This window comes from Conger conger, chromosome 9 (assembly GCF_963514075.1).
Source record: "Conger conger chromosome 9, fConCon1.1, whole genome shotgun sequence".
Classification (NCBI taxonomy): Eukaryota; Metazoa; Chordata; class Actinopteri; order Anguilliformes; family Congridae; genus Conger; species Conger conger.
In genome coordinates, this window is record NC_083768.1 from 18,406,634 (window position 1) to 18,429,971 (window position 23,338).

The 23,338-nt window shown below is 48.6% G+C and overlaps 1 protein-coding gene across 3 annotated transcripts in view; it reads left to right on the top strand.

Moving 5' to 3' along the window:
* Positions 1 to 23,338, top strand: part of trioa (trio Rho guanine nucleotide exchange factor a) — a 121,222-nt gene that overhangs the window by 85,697 nt on the left and 12,187 nt on the right. For 2 of the 3 annotated variants that reach the window (XM_061255636.1, XM_061255638.1), the window contains 24 exons: positions 1,568 to 1,690; positions 2,211 to 2,405; positions 2,943 to 3,058; positions 4,058 to 4,124; positions 4,602 to 4,711; positions 5,588 to 5,657; positions 5,973 to 6,062; positions 6,543 to 6,635; positions 6,862 to 6,973; positions 7,371 to 7,561; positions 7,864 to 7,965; positions 9,157 to 9,186; positions 9,294 to 9,433; positions 9,958 to 10,057; positions 10,419 to 10,662; positions 14,944 to 15,239; positions 16,868 to 17,038; positions 19,844 to 19,939; positions 20,365 to 20,513; positions 21,062 to 21,128; positions 21,682 to 21,785; positions 22,002 to 22,071; positions 22,252 to 22,341; positions 23,118 to 23,210. In XM_061255636.1, the coding sequence (XP_061111620.1) occupies positions 1,568 to 1,690; positions 2,211 to 2,405; positions 2,943 to 3,058; positions 4,058 to 4,124; positions 4,602 to 4,711; positions 5,588 to 5,657; positions 5,973 to 6,062; positions 6,543 to 6,635; positions 6,862 to 6,973; positions 7,371 to 7,561; positions 7,864 to 7,965; positions 9,157 to 9,186; positions 9,294 to 9,433; positions 9,958 to 10,057; positions 10,419 to 10,662; positions 14,944 to 15,239; positions 16,868 to 17,038; positions 19,844 to 19,939; positions 20,365 to 20,513; positions 21,062 to 21,128; positions 21,682 to 21,785; positions 22,002 to 22,071; positions 22,252 to 22,341; positions 23,118 to 23,210 (2,919 nt within the window). The remainder of the gene's footprint in view (positions 1 to 1,567; positions 1,691 to 2,210; positions 2,406 to 2,942; positions 3,059 to 4,057; positions 4,125 to 4,601; positions 4,712 to 5,587; positions 5,658 to 5,972; positions 6,063 to 6,542; positions 6,636 to 6,861; positions 6,974 to 7,370; positions 7,562 to 7,863; positions 7,966 to 9,156; positions 9,187 to 9,293; positions 9,434 to 9,957; positions 10,058 to 10,418; positions 10,663 to 14,943; positions 15,240 to 16,867; positions 17,039 to 19,843; positions 19,940 to 20,364; positions 20,514 to 21,061; positions 21,129 to 21,681; positions 21,786 to 22,001; positions 22,072 to 22,251; positions 22,342 to 23,117; positions 23,211 to 23,338) is intronic. The other variant, XM_061255637.1, reaches the window with a different exon arrangement.

Consider the following 23,338-nt stretch of genomic DNA (forward strand, 5'->3'; position numbering starts at 1 on the left):
CTGTGTAATTGCCCTGCTGTCATGCCTCGCGGTTACAGGTTATAATTAATGTTGATTACTGCAGCACTTCCACACAAACCAAGCTGCCGCTTTTCACAGCCCGGAGATCCACTGGAGCAAACTCCTCCCTTCTGCTAATTCTGAGCTCCCGACGGGGGGAACGCCGTGCCTCGCGCCCCCTGGTGGACATACTGACGTAGTGCACGAGTCCGCAGGGAGTTGATACGATTTAGCCAAACTGTAAAACAAAGCTCATCGGTGTGTGATACCTTCTTGCACTACTCATTTTCAGCACCCTCCCCTCCTTGTTGCGCACACGCGCTATAAGCGAGCTGTTGCGTCTGTACGCCTCACAGTGGCGCATAATTAACGTGTCTAATGAGCCCATATGGACCACATGTCTGAGTCCAAAACAGGAGGGAGTGCAGCCATGCATGCTAATAATATACATTTATCAGAGTCTTCTTATCCGAATTATTTGGGTTTCTAGATTGACAGCACAAACAAGAATCACAATTTTGAGCCTAAGGCACCGAACAATTAGAAAATGTAAATGGTGGTACTCGGTAAATAACGTCCCAGAAGTGTGTTTGTTTGTGGTGAGTGCTGATTCAGCAAAAATATATACTTAAGCTTAAGGGGTATTGAGCTTAGCTTTCGGTCTCCAAGTACCTTCCCGCTAAGCTCTCCGTATCAACTGAGACGAGGATCTGGCGATAAATCTGCCAGGAGTGATTAGACTGGCTCTGTAGTTCCAGTCCCAGGTTATTTCAGTGTGTGGTGGTTTTAAGGTCCGCCTGCTTATTGAAGAGTTCCACTCTTTTACTCAGTCACATTTCTGCAGCCACAGTCCCCCACAATCACAGTCAATCTCCTACAGACAGTCACAGTCTTCAGTCAATCTCCTACACTCTCTGTCCCCCACAATCACAGTCAATCTCCTACACTCTCTGTCCCCCACAATCACAGTCAATCTCCTACACTCTCAGTCCCCCACAATCACAGTCAATCTCCTACAGACAGTCACAGTCTTCAGTCAATCTCCTACACTCTCTGTCCCCCACAATCACAGTCAATCTCCTACACTCTCTGTCCCCCACAATCACAGTCAATCTCCTACAGACAGTCACAGTCTTCAGTCAATCTCCTACACTCTCTGTCCCCCACAATCACAGTCAATCTCCCACACTCTCAGTCCCCCACAATCAATCAATCTCCCACACTCTCAGTTCCCCACAATCACAGTCAATCTCCTACAGCCAGTCACAGTCTTCAGTCAATCTCCCACACTCTCAGTCCCCCACAATCACAGTCAATCTCCCACACTCTCAGTTCCCCACAATCATAGTCCCTCAGTCAGTCGCAGTCCCCCACAGTCACATTCCTTCACAGTCTCAGTCCTTCAGTCATAGTCTCTCAGTCACAGTCACACTCGTTCACAGCTGTAGTCTCACAGACACAGTTCCCCACACTCTCAGTTCCCCACAGTCTCAGAGTCCCACAGTGGCAGTCCTTCACAGTCATAGTCTCTGGTGAAACTGAAGCCATTTCCTCTGGTTTCTGGCAGGCCCTGGAGTGGATCCACGACACAGGCGAGTTCTATCTGTCCACCCACACCTCCACAGGCTCCAGCATCCACCACACTCAGGAGCTGCTGAAGGAGCACGAGGACTTCCACATCACAGCCAAGGTGAGGAGGCGCAGGAGGAGGTGCAGAGCGCAGGGGGTTTCATAACGACCGCTATTCTCTGTGCCGGACACTCTATCCCGAAACGGAAAAGTACCTGACCCTACTCGCATGTCACATCCACTTTTAGTTTTTATTTAGTTGAATACACATTTTTGCCACATGTGACTGTGTTTGAACGGGCCCTGAGAGGCTGGGTTTGAGCCCTGGGGTGATTTTGGAGCTCGGGTTTCAGAGAGAGAGGCCGCGGTGCGGAGCGGCCGTCATGGCTGGGTAATGACAGGGAGCCGGCACGGCTAAATAAAACCCAGCGCCGCGTCCTTCCCTCTCTCGCCCCACCACACGGCCGCGCTCACACAGAGGCTGCCTCTCGCGATTGTGTGGCATAGCGCTGACTCCGTCGTCCGTCCGTCCGTCTGTCTGTCCGTCCGTACATCCCCCCAAAGCCCCCCTCTCCGCTGTGGCATTCCAGCTGCACCGCTGTAACCCCCACCGCCCCTCTCTCTATTCATGCCCTCCGCAGCAAACCAAAGAGCGGGTTAAACTGTTGATCCAGCTGGCCGATGGCTTTTGTGACAAAGGGCACGCCCATGCGGTGGAGATAAAGAAATGGGTCACCGCCGTGGACAAGCGGTACCGAGACTTCTCCCTCCGCATGGACAAGTACCGCTCCTCTCTGGAGAAGGCATTGGGCATTTCCTCAGACTCCAACAAGGCGGTACGTTAGTGTGTGTGTCTCTCTCTCTCTGTCTGTGTGTGTGTGTGTCTCTGTGTCTCTCTCTGTCTGTGTGTATGTGTGTGTGTGTCTCTGTATGTATGTGTGTGTGTCTGTGTGTCTGTGTGTCTGTATGTATGTATGTATGTATGTGTGTGTGTGTGTGTGTGTATGTCTCTGTTTGTGTGTGTGTGTGTGTGTGTGTGTGTTTGTGTGTGTGTGTCTGTCTGTCTGTCTCTCTCTGTGTGTTTGTGTGTGTGCCAGTGTTTGTTTGTTAGTTTGTTTGTGTGTGTGTGTGTGTGTGTGTGTGTGTGTTTGTCTGTCTGTCTGTCTATCTGTCTGTGTGCCTGTGTGTGTACTAGTGTCTGTGTGTATGTATGTATGTATGTGTGGTTGTATGCAAGTGAGTGTATTTGTGGGAGAGGGACAGAGCTTGTGCAGGAATGTGTGTTTATGTTTGTGTGTTGTGGGATGTGGGTAGAATGGGGTCGCGTGGAGGTTCGGGGGTTCACTCTCCTCCTCCTCTCCTCCCGTCTCCAGAGCAAAGACCTGCAGCTGGACATCATCCCCGCCAGTGCCCCGGGGTCAGAGGTCAAGCTCCGCGATGCGGCCCACGAGCTCAACGAGGAGAAGCGCAAGTCGGCCCGCAGGAAGGAGTACGTACCGCCGCCCCGCTCCTCACCCCTGGACCGCGTTCAGAGAGGCGGCAGTTACCCCTCGTTCTCTCCAAACCACAGCTGCCTGCTGCAACGCACAATGTGCGCTCCAGAGCCATTCTGACCACACTGCTCATTGTTCCCCTTTTTTACTGCGCTCGGGTTTTCTTTTTAGACAACATCGTCGGTGCCGTGGTCATCGCTCTCAGCGAAGAATGTTGTTTCAAAATTGTGTGGGGGGTGGGGGGGGGGGGGCCTTTTGAATTTGGACTTTTTCTGTGGCCAAATTTGTGATCTGTGGGAAAGTAGCTTCGGTTCTGTTGAGCTCCTCACTACTTTCCCAGTGTGGCTCGTGTGCTCGCAGGACCGGGGTTTCATCACGCTGAAAGCCAGCGCCTCGCGGAATAATCGCTTTCAACAAATGAAGCAATTATGCGAGCAATAAACAAACCGGGGCATATTACATTTCTTATCGTGGATGTTGAAATATTCCATATGGCTGCCGTGGAGTTGCGTCATCCGCTGTCTTGAAATGGTGGAAGGCTACGTGCTTATTTCCTACCCTTTCATGGATTCATATTGCAGAGGCAATTTAGCACCGTAATCCGCTTCTCACCCGCTCTTTCATCTCCATGAATAATGCAGAAAGTGTGTGAATTATTGGAGTCGTAAAAGCACATTGAAGAATTCTTTCCCCTTGGATCACGGTTTGGGATCACAGGCACCCGCGCTGTGTGGCGTATATGCGGCCGTTGTTTTAGTGAGTTATGCTACCTGCCGCTAATGAAGACTTGAGGAAACGCTCCATGTCACCCAGGGTCTATCAAAGCCCATATAAAAAAATGAAAGAGCTAAGCCTGGCGGACATTACGGCTCTTACCAGGCTTGCAGGGCGTTTTGGAGAGCGGCCGTCTCATTTGTATTCCACGGTCATGTTTGCGACTGGAGAGGGGGAGCCGGCCTCACTTTTGCGCTAAAACGCTGATTTGTCGTTTGCAGGTTCATAATGGCTGAGCTGATCCAGACTGAGAAGGCCTATGTTCGGGATCTCCGGGAGTGTATGGATGTAAGCAGAGCTCTCTCTCACGCATACACTCCTCCACACTCTTTTAGGAACGATGAAGGAGCCTGCAATGTCTTTTGGCTTCTAGGTTTACTCTGAACAGACGATGCTGTAATCAGTCATGTATACACCATAGTTTTAGCCATCTCTATGAGCATATTGCTTAAACTCATACTTAGCAGTGGGTAAAATGATTTGTGTGTGTGTGTTTGAATGTGTGTTGCCCATGCAGTTTTCTGTCTTCGCATTTGACTTTATTGTCCTCTGTGCAAATGTTTTGCAGTGCAGTGTTGACCACGTACATTGAGCATCGACCACACATTTCGATACACACACATTCTAGTTAGCCAATTCTGCATTGGTTTTGTATTCAATTTACATGAATTATGAACTAACCTGAGTAAGGCATATGTATTCTGTGAAGATTATTCATACTCTATGAATATTATTAATGGATTATGGGACTACCGCTTTTGTCAGACGTACCTGTGGGAGATGACCAGCGGAGTGGAGGAGATACCGCCAGGCATCGTCAACAAAGAGCACATCATCTTCGGCAACATGCAGGACCTCTTCGAGTTCCACCACAAGTGAGTGAGCGCTCAGTGTTCACACGACTCCATTCCTGATGCACAGAGCCTGTGTTCATGCAACTGGGATTCGGCAAGTCTGCTTTCAGACAGTCTTGTGTTTGTTAGGCATTGCACTCATACTCAGATCTCACCTCCGGTTTATGAATTGGCCAAATGCATGAACGCATATTAAAGGTACAATAGGTAATTTAGCAGGATTTAGGGTTAGGTTAGGGCAGCAACAAACACCCTCAAACCACAACACTGTTTATCCCCTCCCCCTTCTCTGTGAACGTGCTGACGTTGAAACGCCATTGGCTGTGGCAATTAGAACCAATTTTCACCCAATGAGCTTGAATTATCGTACTGCTTTGTCAGTGCGTCAACTGCATGTTTTGAAACCCGAATTTAAGGACTATAAACACAGGCAGAGGCCGAGTCAACATTTCAGTGAGCCTGTTTCAATGATAGGAAGAGATTTACAGTGGTCTTGTGACAATGTTTACAAGAAACACAAAAATCTTACCTATTGTACCTTTAAGTGCAAGAGGAAAATATATGAAGTAGAGCATGAACGGAAACATAAAATGCTGACACATAACAAATAAAAGTTTAAAGAAAGAATAGCCCAGTATTGAGTCAGTAAGTACATAACTTCATGAGTTACTGTACATGTGCGTTACCGTATGTGGAGAAAGTGCAGCGCAGAGCCTAGTCTTAGTGGTGCAGGTCTCGGTGTTGCTCAAAGAATAGCCCAGTATTGAGTCAGTAAGTACATAGCTTCATGAGTTACTGTACATGTGCGTTACCGTATGTGGAGAAAGTGCAGCGCAGAGCCTAGTCTGAGTGGTGCAGGTCTCGGTGTTGCTCACTTGCGCCCTCTGCTGGTCGCAGCATCTTCCTGAAGGAGTTGGAGAAGTACGAGCAGCTGCCTGAGGACGTGGGTCACTGCTTCGTCACCTGGGTGAGTGGGCCACATCCGCAACCAACGCTCCTCTGAGGCCGCCCAGGGCATATTATTCATAAAGAGGCCGTTTACATCATTAAAACTGCAGCAGTTTATGGTTATTTTATTTGAAACGTGTATTTACCATCTTACAGGTTTTTGGAAGAATAGTGTTCACATAGAACTGCCCCAGAGTCTGAAAATGCATCGAAGTGTCCGTTTGCATTGTTGTGTACACGTCTTTCCATGTAGAGGAAGATAAGCAAAGAGCCAATTTGTTCCTTCTCTTCTACGCTTTTGAATAAACACATCTGTTCGGTTGGCTTTGTGCAGGCGGACAAGTTCCAGATGTACGTGAATTACTGCAAGAACAAGCCGGATTCCACCCAGCTCATACTGGAACATGCCGGAGCTTACTTTGACGTGAGTGATGCGTGACCGCGCTCTGTTCTGTGGGCTGTGACCGCCAGACCCGGAGGTCAGAGGTCAATGCCCTCAAAATGGCCGCTGTTTGTTTTGTTTGTAAAGAAAGCTCCGTCAGCAGTTCTGTTAATACCAAGGAATGCATCTTGTTGTTCAAAGTGCTGAATGTAGGCACAGAACAAATTGGGGCCGTGCTTTATGTGTGTAGCGCATTCTGAAGTGTACTGTTTTGTAGAGATTTTGCTGTAGTGTTAACACAGTGACTATATGATTGTCAGCCTGCAGTTGGTGATATTAGTACAGGTAGCAGAGGTAAGGATGTTGGGTTGTTCCCGCTGAAGACTGTGACCTTTCAGAACGGTTCCCTGGCAATGACCCCAGGGGGAGACGCCGCCCTCTCCTCAGCGTGCCATTGGTCAGAATGCTGATTGATGGCTTTCTTCCCCTAAGCTCTCCACCCCCTTTTGCTCTGCATTACAGGAGATCCAACAGAGGCACAGACTGGCCAACTCCATCTCCTCCTACCTGATCAAGCCAGTGCAGAGAATAACCAAGTACCAGCTTCTTCTGAAGGTACATGCACTGTTGAAACAATCTTGAATTGTCGGCCTATTGGATTTGATCTTATTTAGCAAAACCCCCCTGAAAAAATGTGCAGATCTTATGGTGGCTACAACCTGCTGGGTCCCAGTCATGTACCGTAGACTGGACTCCTAATGAGGCTTTGGGTTTGTGAGGAAGGCTGTTAGTTTGTGGTAGCGTGTGAATGCTAACGCCCTGGTGGTGCTGTTGTCCTCAGGAGCTGTTGACATGCTGTGAGGAGGGTAAAGGGGAGATCAAGGATGGCCTGGAGGTCATGCTGAGCGTCCCCAAGCGCGCCAACGATGCCATGCACCTGAGCATGCTGGAAGGTGAGGCGCACACGTACACACACACACACACACACACACACACACACACACACACACGTACACACACATACGTACACACACACACACACACACACACACACACACACTCACACTCACACACACATACACCCACACACAGGCGCAAACGTACACACATACACACGCACGCACACACACACACATGCACATGCACCCACACACACATGCAAATGGAAACACAAACAAACACTCATACGCACACGCACATACATGCACCGAAACAGATACACACTCGCACATGCACACACAGAAGCATATACACACACAGACACACGCACATACACACACACACACACACCGACACAGACAGACACACACACAGGTCTGTAACACTCCCCTCTGTCCCCGGTCCCTCCAGGGTTCGATGAGAACATCGAGTCGCAGGGCGAGCTCATCCTGCAGGAGTCCTTCCAGGTGTGGGACCCCAAGACCCTGATCCGCAAGGGCCGCGAGCGCCACCTCTTCCTCTTCGAGATGTCCCTCGTCTTCAGCAAGGAGGTCAAGGACTCCAGCGGCCGCAGCAAGTACATCTACAAGAGCAAGCTGTTCGTAAGTGTCTCTCCACGACGCTCTTAAAGAGCACTACCTCTGCTGCTGCTGCGATAGTTAACCTCAACTCTCTCCCTCCTCTCTGTCTGTCTGTCTGTTTTTGTGTCTGTCTTTGTGTCTGTACATCTGTCTCTGTACGTGTGTCTGTGTACACCTATCTGTGTACTTGTTTGTGCCTGTCTGTCTGTCTGTCTGTCTGTATGTTTATGTACGTGTTTGTGCTCGTGTCTGTATGTTTATGTACGTGTTTGTGCTCGTGTCTGTATGTTTATGTACGTGTTTGTGCTCGTGTCTGTATGTAGACCTCAGAACTGGGGGTTACGGAGCACGTGGAGGGCGACCCCTGCAAATTTGCCCTGTGGGTAGGACGCACCCCCACTTCGGACAACAAGATCGTCCTGAAGGTAAGCAGAACCCCCGCGTGCGCCCCGACGCGGGCGGGCCCGGCCGGGCCCTGTGCTGTCCGCATGAGCGTGCCGTGGTGTGCGGTGGTGTGAGGTGCTTACGGTGTCCAGCTTTATAGAGACGTTAGCTGCAGGTTGCACCAAATCTCTCTGTGACACTTAGCCACTTAGCCTTATCTTCTCGCAGTTCAAACAAGTTCTGTGTATTGTCTGGTGACTCTAGGATTAAATGTGTTTGTACTGATAAGGCTGTTAGACAAAATGTTTGCATCTCTGAACACTGTAGTAAAGACTGTTGGATAACATGCTTACGCTAACACAATTGACATAATTTTTCCTCTTAAACAACTTCCCTGCACATTGAAACTCCCTCTAGACTCTCATATGCCCATTACTTTCCTACAAAGGAAAGTAATGCTAGTTTCATTTTATTTTTTTACATCAGTCTCCACTTCTCTTCCATTTTAAAAGTATGTTTGTTTCCCCGCCCTGTTCCCCAAAAACCCGGCTTTATCCTGTAAATATAACGTCTTCATGAAGGCATTTGGTGATGTCAACTGTTGGAAAGGCATGTTACCACATTCAAGCTAAATTGGTGCTGTTGGTGAAAGAACATTCCGTGCCTACTACCAAACTAATGGCTAGGATTGCTGTGTGCATTGTAAAAGGATGTTTTTCTGGATTTTGTTTACTAACCCTGGCTGAAACGTAATTGCATGCAATGTAGGCTGCGTTGGACTGTTGATTAAAGCCCTCTCAATACACAGTGCAGAAAGTACAATACTGTACTTACAAACTCAAAACTGGAGTTGCTCCTCATCCGTTTGCACCTTGTATTTCCTAAATACAAGTGCCACAACTATTATCTGCATTTATTGCACATTAGTAGCTTTTTCATATCTTTCTCTCTATCGCTGAAAGATGAGTTTGTATACTGATACTATATATAGTGGTTATACACAGAACTGGAAGACAAACAGGATCATTTCTCAATCCTCCTTCCTGTACGGGAGACAGTTTAGTTGTCTGTACTTGGAAACCACCAATTATAATGCACAGCACAAAGTGGGCACGATGAAGCAGTCAATGTTGTCTGTCCGCCGGAGCCATCTTGTCATCGTGAATGTATGCCCGTTTTTCTTAACCCGTATCAAAAATAGTGAAATTCTCTATTCTATATTTTAAACAAAGCCAAGTCAGGGATGCAAACACGGAGCTATGGTGAGTACTGCCACTAACCCCCGAACGCCATCCAATAAGAGCGGAGGGAACCGGCTCAGTGTGGACTAACCCCCTACCTCCTTCTGCCCCCCACCCCCGCCCTGCAGGCCTCCAGCATCGAGAACAAGCAGGACTGGATCAAACACATCCGCGAGGTCATCCAGGAGCGCACCATCCACCTGAAGGGGGCGCTCAAGGAGCCCATCCACATCCCGAAAGCCACCACGGCCAAGCACAAGGGCCGGAGGTACTGTAGAGAGCCCCGCCCTAATGACTAAGCAACACCGCTCTCACACCCTCATAAAACTTACTGCCACGGCCCGGCCCCTGAGAGCCTCTGAAGCCTGCTTTGGCCCAATATACTTTCTAAAAATGGCACGCCGGTTCATGACTGTCCTCTTTTTGAGGTTTCAGGCTCCTTTTTTTGGGTTGGGTTTTTTTGGGTTTCTTTAACTCTCCTCAAAAAAAAAAGTTTTCCCCAGTATTTAGAAAGTCGAACACATTCGGAGTTGCTTCATTTTCAGACCACGGGTCGTCGATGGATGTTTGGTTTTGACATCAGACAGTACACAAATTTATCAAGGTCGTCGAATAAAGCAAGATGCTCCCCTTAATACTACATGAACCCACGGGGATACAGAATGAACTACTGTGTCTTGGTGGGAAAATCTAGTTTGAATTCAGAACCTTGTAACGAAACATTCGCTTAGCACGAGGGCGATCTGGCGGTTACCTCCGGCTTCAGTGACAGTTGTTGCCTTGGTTACGCAGGGACGGCGAGGACCTGGACAGCCAGGGAGACGGCAGCAGTCAGCCCGACACCATCTCCCTCGCCTCCCGCACCTCCCAGAACACCCTGGACAGCGACAAGGTGAGACCTCGCACCCTGCCCCACCGCCTCCCAGCCCGGGGTATTCACAGGAGAGCTCTGAGACCAGCCATCCTGACTCATTACGGCCCCCCCCATAAGCACCAGGGCCAGCGCAGGACACGGGCTGAGGAGCTCTGTGTGATTTCAAATGAAAGGCCCTTTGATTTTTGTTTTAGTGCCCGAGTCGAAGGCATATTAGATGAACGTCCATTTGATTTGTCGAGTGCCTTTTGATCTATTACTGAACTGATCAGCGCCAGTGTAGCTGTTCTTAAGATGTACGGCGGTAGTCTTCAAAGTCAAATCAATCCCCTCCCTCCCACCCTCCCTCCCTCTCTCCTCCCTCTCTCTCCATCCCCAGCTGTCGGGCGGGTGTGAGCTGACGGTGGTCATCCACGACTTTGTGGCCAGCAACAGTAACGAGCTGACGGTGAGGCGGGGGCAGACGGTGGAGGTCCTGGAGCGGCTCCACGACAAGCCGGACTGGTGCCTGGTGCGCACCACGGACCGCTCGCCCGCGCAGGAGGGCCTGGTGCCCTGCGCCATGCTCTGCATCGCCCACTCCCGCAGCAGCATGGAGATGGAGGGCATCTTCAACCACAAAGGTACCTGCCCTCCGCCAGGGACAGACACGTACCCAGCTGCTCTTATCCACAGAAGGGTTCCTACAGGTCAACATAAACTCAAGTCACGAAGATGAAGTCCCTTATGCACGGGTATAACAGTAGTTTGGGGCAGCCTACTGTTTGGCCGACTGGATAATTGCTTGGCAGGGACTCAGAAGGCTGGTCATTCCCCAGTATGCTGTTATTACCCAAACACAATTACTCCATTACATTTATTTGACAGCTGTAATTACCTCGGCCAGTAAGAATATTAAAATACTAATTGCACAGTAATGTTCCAGTAATACCCATTGTGGCCACAATAAGATAAGTGCTGTTGGACCCTTGGGCAAGGCCCCCTTACTCCAGAGAGGATTGGCCCCTGCTTAGTCTAGTCAACTGTAAGTTGCTTTGGATAAAGGTGTCAGCTAAATAACTGTCATGTCATGTCATGTCATGTAGTTCCCCCACCTGGGAATCAAACCTACAGCCATTACAAGCACTGTTCCCTCAGCATTACACCACACTGCTGCCCTGCATGAGCCCTGCAAGTGTGCTCTAAGCTGAAAGGTGCCCTTTGAGGCAAGCCTCTACTGGTCAGTCATCCAGGCTGCCTTGACATGCCATAAAGGTCAGAGGTCAAGGGTCACAGCACTCATTCTGTGTCTCACAAGCAGCAGCAGTAACCTAATGCTTCTGTCCAGTATCTGCTTTGGGAATACTCCCCGCCTTCTCGCTGTATTCCGCTCACAATGCGAGAAACCGATCTCTCTCCCGATTGGTCGACCCACCCACCAGCTGCTCCTTTGGTGACCTCTGGCCGTGTGCCTCTGAGAAACAGCAGGATTAAAGCAGCTCTGCGGTAATGTAGATCTGACACCGCGCTGCCCCTGGGTACATCATCTGACATCCAATACGCTTATGCTGGTGCCAAGCACCACTCACACTTCATAGGCACGGCAGGGTGGGAGACTAGCGTTTCTGTGTGATGTGTCACAAAGCTCTCTTTGGTGTGTTATAGTTTGATAAGAGGTGAGGTTAGCATTTGGTGTGTGTGTGTGTGTGTGTATGTGTGTATGTGTGTGGGTGTGTGTCAGAATGGCCCAGCTGTCCTGTGGAGGAATAACTCTGTAGGGAGAGGAGATGTGCAGTTGGTCTCCATTTTAAACCCAAAGCTCTGGGGAGAAAGTCGTCACTTGGGGAAACAGGCACAAGTTGTTTTTTTGGGGAATAAAAACCTGCAGCGTGAGGTATGAGCTGACCTTGTTTAGTCAACCCAACAGCTGTGAGTGAGTTCTCCTGCTGCCATCGCTGCTCCAGAAATATCCCCGGCAAGCTGTTGTTTTTCTTAAGAATAACGTTTCGAGATATCACAAGAGGCCCCAAAGCAGCAGGATGCTAGAGTGTCTGATTAGCCCTGCAAATAGGATTTGTGTCAAACCTCAGCGCACACTGCGTGTGGCGAGTTTAACATTTGAGGCTTCCAACCCCCCACAGAAAACATTTGTTGGTTGGTCTGGCTCAGTCCATCACTTCGAAAGGACATGGAGCCTATTGCTGGGTGATTACGGTAGAATTAGTTGCCAAATACGGGTTTAGGGGCAGGGACTTCCTATCGACTGCCTCACACATTAACAGACTCCACCTCTTCAAGCCGCCCCCCTAAACACACACATACACACAGACACACTCATTCACACACACTCCCTCATCCTTCTTATCCTTGGAGCTTTTTTGCAATTTCTGCATCTCAAGAGAGTCTGCGCTCTTTTTGAAGAACATCTCATTTTAGAATAGTGTGCTGTGTGTGGTGGACTCTGTAAAATGGCAGACTCCACAAAGTCATTGTGCTACATCAGCTCTCCTCCTCCCAGGACTATCGAGAGCTGCAGGCTGTGGCTCCTGGATCTGGGTATGTTTGGAGTTTTGGGGTGAATTTAGTCCTGTGTTATCGACACCACAGAAGTATTGGTCCTGCATTAGGCTGTGTCGGGGTGAACTGCGCACTGTATAATTTGTACTATACTTGCAAATGTCGTTTCGGATCAGGCTACACATTGTGGAGGATTAGTTTTACTCCTGTGTCAGCATGTATGTGAAAGAACAATCTAGAACGATATCGCTTGTATTATTTATTAGTTATTTTGGATGGATTTAAAATACTGCTTTTCAGAGTGGCGTTATTTCTGTATTAATTCAGTCATTTATCATTGAATTATGCTAAGTCTGACTTATTGGTGTCACTTGATTAGCTTCAATCTCAGATGTTAGTCGGCGCAATTTGCCCTTATGTTTTTTAAAGCACAGTCGTGAACATCTTGGCATTTTGATGATGTGTGACCTTGCAGCCTTGGGTTTACTGGAGCCTCACACCACAGCACCTGCCACCCCCACCCCGAAAACACACCTGAACGGGAGGTCCATCGACCGCCATTCTTTTGAGCGCGGTTCGCTCGTTAGCCGGCGGTTGGTTTCTGGGTTAATGGGCGCAGTCCCGGCTTTGCTCGCCCCGCCGCTTTCACACCTGGCCCGCGCTCCGTTTAACGGACCCCAAACAAAACGTACACAAAACACTCTGGCTGAGACAAAGCACATTCCAGCCATTCTCCGCGCGGCCCTGTGACCCCGGGCAGTGAAGGAACACGGTCTTAAATAAATGATGCTTCTCGCGGGTCCACTTCACTCAAAAAGCTCCGGGCTGAGCCAGCTGTTAGCCTGTAAAAGGTGCTCGACCTCACCTGAAGGCCTGTTATCAGAGGAGCTGTGTGATTGAGTGTGGGAGTGCTGTGTGGACAGGTCTGTCTGAGGCTGGAGAGAGAGACCGGGGGGGAAATTGTGCCGGTAATTGAATGGCCAGTTGGCCATTAATGGGGGTAAACATCAAGTAGGCAAATAGCCTTAATGACCGTTGTGGAGAGAGGCACATTGCTGTTACTAAGTGGCTGTCCCTTTTTCAGGGTGTGTGTTTGTGTGAGAGCGCATGTTTTAAGATTCCCAGTCCTTTGATCCTAATGTCTGCTCTGGACTTACATCGCACATCATCCCAGCAGGAACTTTCTAGAAAAATCCTGCTCAGAAGGCTTTCAACCAGCAGTGCCTTGAGCCAGACAAAGTGACAAAAAGGCTTTGTATTTTGTCAGACACACAAACCAAATAGTTCAGAGACCTGGTTTTTGGCTGGTTGATGGTTCGTTATTAGTTCATTCATTCGTATCACAGCTGAGACAAGAAAAAGGAGAATCGGTCTCCGGGTCAAGAGAAACATCACTGACATTTACCAGAGCACTCCTGGAGAAACAGGAGTAAGATGTGGTGAAATTGGCTTTGACGTGCTGGTAACAGGTTTGTTTCTGTACCGCCTGCAGTGTCCATGCACTGCAGTTGTTAAACCTGCGATGTGCAGAAAGACCTGCCCTCAGGGTGAAAGCAGTTCCCTGTTCTCTCTCTCTTTCTCTGTCTTATCAGTGCTCCCAAGTGCTTTTAATCTTCCACTGGCTTCCACCGGGCAAAGGGACAGAGGCTGAAGGAAAAGGAACAGATGGCGTGTGTGTCGCAGTAGCAAGCTGCCTTTTAAAAGCACTGGTGAAGCAGAGTTACGGACAGAAACGGCGACCTACCTGCTGTTTCGCCGATGGAAAGCTCTAGAATCGGGCACTTGTTTGTTATTCTTTCCCAGGTGTTAACACACACCAGCGGGACGTTGAGCCAATCGCAGCCCCCCTCCCCCTTCAACCCTCCCGCTCTAGCTCTGAGCAATGACTCGCACGACAACACCCACTCTTCTCAGAGGAACTCAGAGCAGAGGGAGAGGAGAGAGGATAGAGAGGCCCGTCTGTAAGCAGATCAATAGAGACAGAATATTTTATTAAAGCCTTACATAATTCATCATCCTCCTCGAGTCTGGGCCGAGTGTGTGCTGTTTTTAAATTATGCTCTTCCTGTGTGCATCGCCTCAGAACAGGTAGTGGCTTTGATGATTCTTTAGGACGTCAGTCACGGGCAAGCCTGTCTTCACTGAATTAATATTTGATAAGTAGAGTTTTAATCATCTTCCCTCCCAGAATCTGGCAGTCTACAGTAGGCATATTTATTTCAAATTTATGCGCCGAAAATGTTTAGCTCTTGAATACCTGTAGAGCAATGGTATCCAAGTTGGTTACAGGGCTGGTTACCATTCCTGTAGAGCTATGGTGAGGCAGCCATTTTGTCAAAATGCAGCTACATTACAGCATTTGTAACGTCCGTTTTAACGACGTGCGTCTCTCCCTCTCGCCCCCGCAGACACCCTCTCGGTGTGCAGTAACGACGCCATCCCACCCACCACGGGGGGCACCCTGCAGCCGGGCCACGGCATGGGGTCCCAGAGCTCCCCGGGGCCCAAACGCCCCGGCAACACGCTGCGCAAGTGGCTGACCAGCCCGGTGCGGCGGCTGAGCAGCGGCAAGGCCGACGGCCACGTGAAGAAGCTGGCGCACAAGCACAAGAAGAGCCGCGACGTCCGCAAGAGCGCCGACGCCGGCTCCCAGAAGGACTCGGACGACAGCGCGGCCACGCCCCAGGACGAGACCGTGGAGGAGGTGCGTCCGCCTGTCCGTCCGTCCGTCCGTCTGTCTTTTAGGCTCCCCTCTTTTGAATGTGACGACGGTCTCGTGTGACTGTGGCGAGGGTCATTTCAGGTGCACGCATTTCAGGTGAACACATACTCCATGGAGAGACCGTGGAGGAGGTGCGCCTGCCTGTCCTTCCGTCTGCCTGTCTGTCTTTTAGGTTCCCTTCTTTTGAATGTGTCGAGGGTCGTTACAGGTGAGCGCATGGCGAGTGTTCAATCCGTTATTGCCAGTGTTGTTTAACCCTTTCCAAGCCCAAAATAAAGTGGCTTCATCCAAATCCCAAGGGATTTTAGGGCTGGTTGAGAAAATGGAGAAAGTTTAGAATTTATTGGGGTTTTAATAGTGTAGCAGTCATTTTGATTTTCTTGAAAGGGTATAGCATATGGCACTCTTGGCTTTGAAAGGGTTAAGGTGAACAGGTTTAAAGCTAGAGCGAACAGTGATCAGTTACTGGTATTTTACCAACGTTACACCCCTACACATTAATACTGCTGTACCCAAGTTTGTCTTCTTATGGGGTGTTGGAATTACAGTCACTCAATGCTCCACTTTATTCTGCCTTTCCACTTTGGAAAGTCCTGTTACAGTCCTGTGGTAAGTTCAGAGAAAAATTGTAGGCTTTGGTTATAAAAGTATAAAAAAAGGGTAAGGAATTGAGGGCGTGAGTGTGAGTCTCAGCATCCAGCCGGACGTTAGCCTTCTTTTGATCAGAGTCTGCTGAGCTCCGCTTGGTCTTCAAGGCCCATGTATCTGCCCTGCCCGTCTCAGCAGGGTGGGGGTCAGGAGCTAATACAGTTAGACTGGCTCCAGGGGGAGAGCCCTTTGGTGTGAGCGGGGCAGGTAAGGGGGGGCAGTGCAAATGCTAATTAGACTCCTTAATTACCGCCGTTAATATTTCATCACGCAAATTGTTTATTACACCAGGAGAGATGCGCATGGTCTCCCTTTCTGCGCGCCTCACAGCGGTGCCTGCTGACCTTTGGCAGGGGTAGTTGTTTGAAGAGCAGGGCCAGTGCGTGTCGAATTGGCCTTACCCAAATTACAGCTTCCATTTTTGCACATTACCCATTTATGTCACATGACACTGTCCAGAGCTGCTCAGATGACTTATCCTGTTCACTTTTGATTCAAGCCCACAACCAACATTTTTGTTTGGTGTCAAATGTAAAGAAATGGATGCAATTTTAACTCATTTTTACAGTAGTTCTGGTGCTACATGTCTCCTTATCAGGATGCTTCTGGGTTTGTGTGATTCCCTGTTTTCCTGGTGTGATTCTTTGTTTTCAGCAGATGATACCTCCAGGGAGCATCGGTTGCCAAATCATGGAATAAGCAATACAAAAATAGGGAAAATGTACAAAAATATTTGCCGTGTACACCACAATGCGTTTTTCTTTGACATGTTCTTTGACATACAGCAGCTAGTGTAGCGTGTAATTACCACGTTAATGTTTTAGCAAGGAGCGGATCACAGAAAATAAACGTATCTGCGGAGCGGGTCTCGGACTGGGAAAGTTTGCGAACCGCCGTATGTTGAGACCCTCTCGTGCGTGACTGACCCCTGCCCTCTCCTGTCTCCACGCTGTCCCCCACAGAGGGTGCGGAACGAGGGGCTGAGCAGCGGGACGCTCTCCAAATCGTCCTCCTCCGGGATGCAGAGCTGCGGGGAGGAGGAGGGGGAGGAGGGGGCCGACTCTGTCCCCCTGCCCCCCCCCATGGCCATCCAGCAGCACAGCCTGCTGCAGCCCGACGCACAGGACGACAAGGTGAGGGGGGGCCGGGCCTGGAGGGGGCGTCCTGCTCTAGGAGGGATGGAGGGCCGTTATCTGTCTGCTCCTGCTCCAGTCGTCTCAGCCAGCGAGACGTCTGTGCGATTCCTGAGCTGAGAACTAGAATGTTCTATCTGCCTTCTGAGAGTTTTGAGATGTCGAGCTTCAAATATTCCAAAGTGAACGGGCTCCAAACAGATATGACTTTTAAATGTAGCATTTTTTCATTTTAAACATTATTGTTGTATAAAACTTCACACATGTATTCAGTTCCCTATAAACAACATATTTATGACACCAACTCATTAAAAAGAAATGTCAGTTAGAACCTATAATTCTCAGCTCACAAAATGATGAATCATCACCCTCTTGTGAAACCAATCAGTGTCAAACCAAGTGAAGCATTTTAAATCCAAAGATAATTATATGAGGACACACTATGAGGATATTATATATTCTATACGTTTGGTATTTAATACTCAAATTTGCATTTGGGAACATGAAAAAGCAGCGGTCATAACAGACCTCCTTGAGCAGGACTGTGGGGACTCATTTGTCATTTTGAGTATGCTGATAATGAGTGGCGTCTGTTGTATTAGGGTAAAACTGTGCTGGTACAGGCCTAGTTTTGCTCTTAATTGCACCCAGAAATATGCTGCCTTGGCAGCCTTGTCTTCAAAACTATTTGCTTGCTGTGTAGTGTCATCTTAAAGCATACGGTGCGAATGTATTACAGCATCTGTAAACAGATTCATATGGAATACATGCATGCATGTGTGGATGGAACATATGAAAAAGGATAGGAAAAGGAGTGAGGACCAGTGAATGTAGACGGGTTTTAATGAGAGAGGGGTGATCGTCGCTCTGGGAAGCGGGAGACGTGTAGGAGGCAGACATCACAAACCTAATTTATTCCTTTGTTCTTCGTCTCGCAGAGCGACTTATTCGCCGTACGGCTGATTCTAACGGGTCCTTTGTCTGTTCTTTTCTTTTCCGGCTTTGTTCTGAAAACTCATCCTTTCTTTTACGATTACAATTTCAGTTTCTGTTTTCCTAAAAAAAAAAAAAAAAACCTGCATTGTTCTCATTTCAGACCAGTTCTCATAATTGCTGAGCTAATTTTTGAAGTAATTTGGGGTGACTGCGATTACATCATGCATTGAACTGCATCGCACTGCACCATGCCAAGGTTTTAAAATGTATGCTTTAGCGAATGGACTGTGAGCAACACATTCCCTATTGTTGAGGAGAAGCGTCTCTTGTATAGCCTTAATTAGGCCGGTTCACATTCTCAGGCCTTTTCAGTGCTAAACACTGATAGTCGCCATTTTGTGGCTTTTGGATTCTCCTGACATGATGAATGTGTTGCCTGTCACTCCATGTTAATTCTCAGGGCCTCTGTGGCGATTTTGACTTGCTTCTGTGCTGCGTGTGGTCTCAAATGCAATGAAATGAATGAAGTAAGGTTGCGGTCACCCTGCCAGTAAAGTTCCTGTAACACTAATTTCTTTGTTTTCTCTTTCGTTTTGTTCTTAACTGTACTGTTTGCCATAGCATTACGTTGATTTATGTCCCGTCTTTGTTTTATCTCAGTTCCCATACCTCTCCATATGATTCCCCCCCCTTCTCTGGCCTTGCTCTTCCCACTTTTGATTTCCTTTGTTTCGTCTTTCTTTTTTTCTTTTTTTTAATCCCCCCCCCCCCCCCCCTCAGTAACCGTTAAACTTCCTCATTTAAAAACGCATAGTCAACATTTATTTATTTGGTTTCTAACCGCTTTCATTTTTTTAAATAAAGTTTGGCTACTTTCCCCTGTAGTAACTCTTACTAAAGAAAATCTCCCTGTTCCGTAGCGTGTCTCAAAGGGCCTCGCACCTCTCAGCTGTCTGGGAATGCGTCCCACCCTCTTTGAATTATCTTTTTGAGAAAAAGAAAAAAAGAGAGCAATCTTTTCCAGTACGTTTTCTGCAGCCTCGTTCCTTCAAACACGTTACCGATCAGACCGTTGCCCCCCGAAATCTCCCCGACCACCCCTCCCGCCACCCCTCCCTGGCCTAACGCAGTTTCAGAGTGTTAAACGGCACATGCAGCGCGTGTGGGGCGGTCGCGCGACTATCGGTTATGTGCCCGCCAATTACTCTGAGCCCCTCCCCCACCCCACCCACCCCTTGTGCGTTGACTACCATTATCCATGCAAGCCTGTAACTGGCCTCTAATAGCTGGCGCGGCCAGAGACCACACCAATACCTTCTAATTTGGGGGAAATTTGGATTGGCTGCAAGTCACAGCAATGGTGAGATTTTCTGCAAAATTCTGCATATTTGTCATGGACTGTATTGATAAGTGCTCTGCATTTTGTCACGGTGCCTCGAAAATCTAAACACATGATCTGACATTCTTAAGCTCACTCAGTTTTAGTCATGTAAAATGGCCTTTTCTTCGCAAGCGATATTGGTATGTAAAATAAATTTAGTCAGATCTCTATGCTTGCTTCTTTTTTCCTTCACTTTTCTAAACTCTTTTTTTGTTCAGCCATATTCTTTGTACTGTTATTTGGCCTCTTCCAAGGCCATGTCTCTGCATCATTTTAAACATTTAGTCCCATTAGTGTCATATAAGCTGCTGTTGATTGTTGTTTTCCGTTTTTTAAAGAGAGTATAGATATATCTCCAGCTCCTCCGCCCTGTCAGGCAGCCGTGTTAGACTCCACAGTTGTGAGTAGATGTGTAGAGAGGTTGAAGATGAGGTGGGCTGCCCGTCCGTTGGCTCTCACCGCCCTGCCTCTCTTTGCGCTCTGTGCAGACGTCCTCGCGGCTGTCCGTCCGTCCCTCCAGCTCAGAGACCCCCAGCGCCGCCGAACTGGTCAGCGCCATTGAAGAGCTTGTCAAGAGCAAGATGGTAAGACCCCCCCCCTTGGTCCTCCAATCAGCAGGGGGAGAGGGGAGACACTGCGGGGGGAACCGTGATGTTGTGGCCTCCGGGGACTCTTGGTGTTAGAAATCTCTTTGTCCCTCTTTACCACTCTTTCACACCCCGTCTTACCCCTCTCTCACACCCTGTCTACCCCTCTTTCACACACTGTCTACTATCTACCCCTCTTTCACACCCTGTCTACCCCTCTTTGACACCCTGTCTGACCTCTCTTTCACACCCTGTCTACCCCTCTTTCACACCCTGTCTACCCCTCTTTCACACCCTGTCTACCCCTCTTTCACACCCTGTCTACCCCTCTTTCACACCCTGTCTACCCCTTTTTCACACCCTGTCTACCCCTCTTTCACACCCTATCTACCCCTCTTCCCCTCCGTCCCTGCCCTCCCCAGGCCCTGGAGGACCGCCCCAGCTCTCTCTCCGTGGAGCAGGGTGACAGCAGCAGTCCCTCCTTCAACCCGTCCGACAACTCGCTCCTGTCCTCCTCCTCCCCCATCGACGAGATGGAGGAGCGCAAGACGGGCTTCTTGAAGAGACGGCAGTAAGTCTCTCCCCCTGTCTCTGTGCTGTCTACATCAAGGCAAACACAAAGACTGTTCTTTCTGGCTTCATTTCTAATAGAGATAAAAATACTCCATTTTGAGCCATTCATGCTTGCCAGGATAGCGAAGATAGTAAAAATGGTGAACCGTATTGCTTGTGTAAATCTTGTGAAACACATTTTGGGCAAGCTGTGCTCTCCTGCATTGGCTTTGTGTTCAGATTTCTTTTGCTGCCCATTTTCACTCCTATTTTGAATGACCGTTCAACCCATCAATTCAGAGTGCGCTCAATATCAGTCGACACTTCACGCTGTAGTCTGGCTTCATCAGACGTGCTTGTTCAGACATGAGTCTACGGACGACTCTTCACGTTCTTAATGTACAGTCAACCACCAGGGAGTTCACCAGGGAGCCTCTACCCCCTCAAAGTGGCTCAAAACCAGACAGTAAAACCAGACAGTACCAAAACAGTGCCTTTACAAGATGAGGCACCCAGCAGCCCACAGCATTCATTTTTAACATGGCCATTCGCTCTCTCTCTCGTCAGCTATGTACTTCTGGAGCTGGTGGAGACCGAGAGAGACTACGTGAGGGACCTGGGTTTGGTGGTGGAGGTGAGTCCAGTGTTTCCCGCCTGTTAGCCCTGCTTTTCCAGCTAATCCTGAATTGTTTTAAATGTCGATGCAAACTTGAAAATGTAATCCCATTACAACAGTATACTGTATCTAGTGGTGATGTCAGAGGCTTCAGCTTGCAATTGTGTGTATTCGGTCTTCAGTTGTTTAAAGAGCGTCTTATGGCATCAGTCGATAATCACAGCAGAGATTATCAGGGTGAGTATCAGCAGCTGTAGTCATGATCCGTTCCCTGAGTTAGCCTTAAGGCTATTTTAGATACAGCTAAAGGAAGGCATTAGCTTACCCTGAGTTAGCCGTAATGCTTTTTTAGATACAGCTACAGGAAGCCATTAGCTTACCCTGAGTTAGCCACAATGCTGTTTTAGATACAGCCACAGGAAGCCATTAGCTTTCCCTGAGTTAGCCATGAGGCTGTATTAGATACAGCTACAGGAAGCCATTAGCTAATGTGGGGCTGTGGTCCTGAGGTTCTTCCAAATGTTCCGTTGGTCCGCCTCGCCCGCCCCCTGACCTCCACCTTCTGTTTCAGGGCTACATGGCTCGCATGAAGGACGACGGCATGCTGGACGACATGAAGGGCAAGGACAAAATCGTCTTCGGCAACATCCACCAGATCTTCGACTGGCACAAAGAGTAAGCTATCACATATCAGGATCAAGGCTCTTGTACTGATTCAGGGTCAGTTCTGCCTTTTCTCTCATAATTGAGCAAGTTATGCCTGAGACTGGTAACCCAATCCTAGATTTAGCCCTAAGAGATACTTTATAAATAATTTATGTAGCGTGCACCGTGGCACTTAGCAGTGTGATATCATGGAAGGTGAATGACGGTGAATGTTCTCCATCTCAGTTTCTTCCTGGGGGAGTTGGAGAAGTGCCTTGAGGATCCTGACAGGCTGGCTCCCCTGTTCGTCAAACACGTGAGTCACTCCTTTCACTGGAGCAGACGGTGTGAATGACAGACACCTCAACTGTTTCGTAAAAGGTTTTATTAACCTATTATTAATGAAGCCGAGGCTCTTCCAATGGAGTCAGTCTCTAATAGCTCTGAAGTGAACTGTGTTTGTGTCATGTGACGTGTGTTCGTCTTTCTCCTGCAGGAGCGGAGGCTGCACATGTACATTGTCTACTGCCAAAACAAGCCCAAATCAGAGCACGTTGTCTCTGAGTACATCGACTCTTACTTTGAGGTGAGAGCAGAGCAGTTTTTGGCTCCGCTGGCTTTCCCAGCTGTGCCTGGCTGTCTGTCTGTCTGTCTGTCTGTCTTGAAGTACAGAAACACAGCATAAAGACATGTCACTTAAAAATACTTGAATTGATTTGACATTCAACCAGGTGTGAGAGAGGGTATTCAGTTACTCAGATGTTAGACCATGAGGTCAGATTTCCAATTATCTTGTGCATGAATTTAGTTGTATTCGCTGCAAATCATACTTTCACAGCAAGCCCGAGTGTCACACTTTCATTTAGGAAATAGATGGTGTTATTATTATAATCTTATATTCTGAAAGGCAGAATTTAAGTAGACTGATTCAAATATACATATTTTTTATGGAAGTCGTACTATGGGGGGCGACATGGCTCAGGCAGTAAGAGCAGTCCTCTGGCAGTCGGAGGGTTGCCGGTTCGATCCCCCGCCCAGGCTGTGTCGAAGTGTCCCTGAGCAAGACACCTAACCCCCATTTGGTCCTGACGAGCTTGCATGGCAGCCAATCGCCGTCGGTGTGTGAGTGTGTGTATGAATGGGTGAATGAGAAGCATCAGTTGTACAGCGCTTTGGATAAAGGCGCTATATAAATGCCAACCATTTACCATTTACTATTACAACTCCAAGGTCTTGGGATAGGATTGTGCTTGAGGCCTTTGTTAAAGGAAGTGATGGCACTGTGGATTATGCAGGGGTTGAACCAACTGTTGTTCTCTGGCGTTTGAGTCCGTACCCAATCTGTTGTCCCTTATATTTTAGGACCTGAAGCAGCGTCTGGGCCACAGGCTGCAGCTCACTGACCTCCTCATTAAACCTGTGCAGAGAATCATGAAGTACCAGCTCCTGCTGAAGGTCAGTAGGGGGCGCTGTGGCTGCATTTTACAGCACACTGGCATCTACAGGGCTGCTCAGAGTAAAACCCGGAACCCTTCCAAAGCTGAAACGTGGACTGAAGTGAAAAGAGCTGTTCGGGGTTTTAT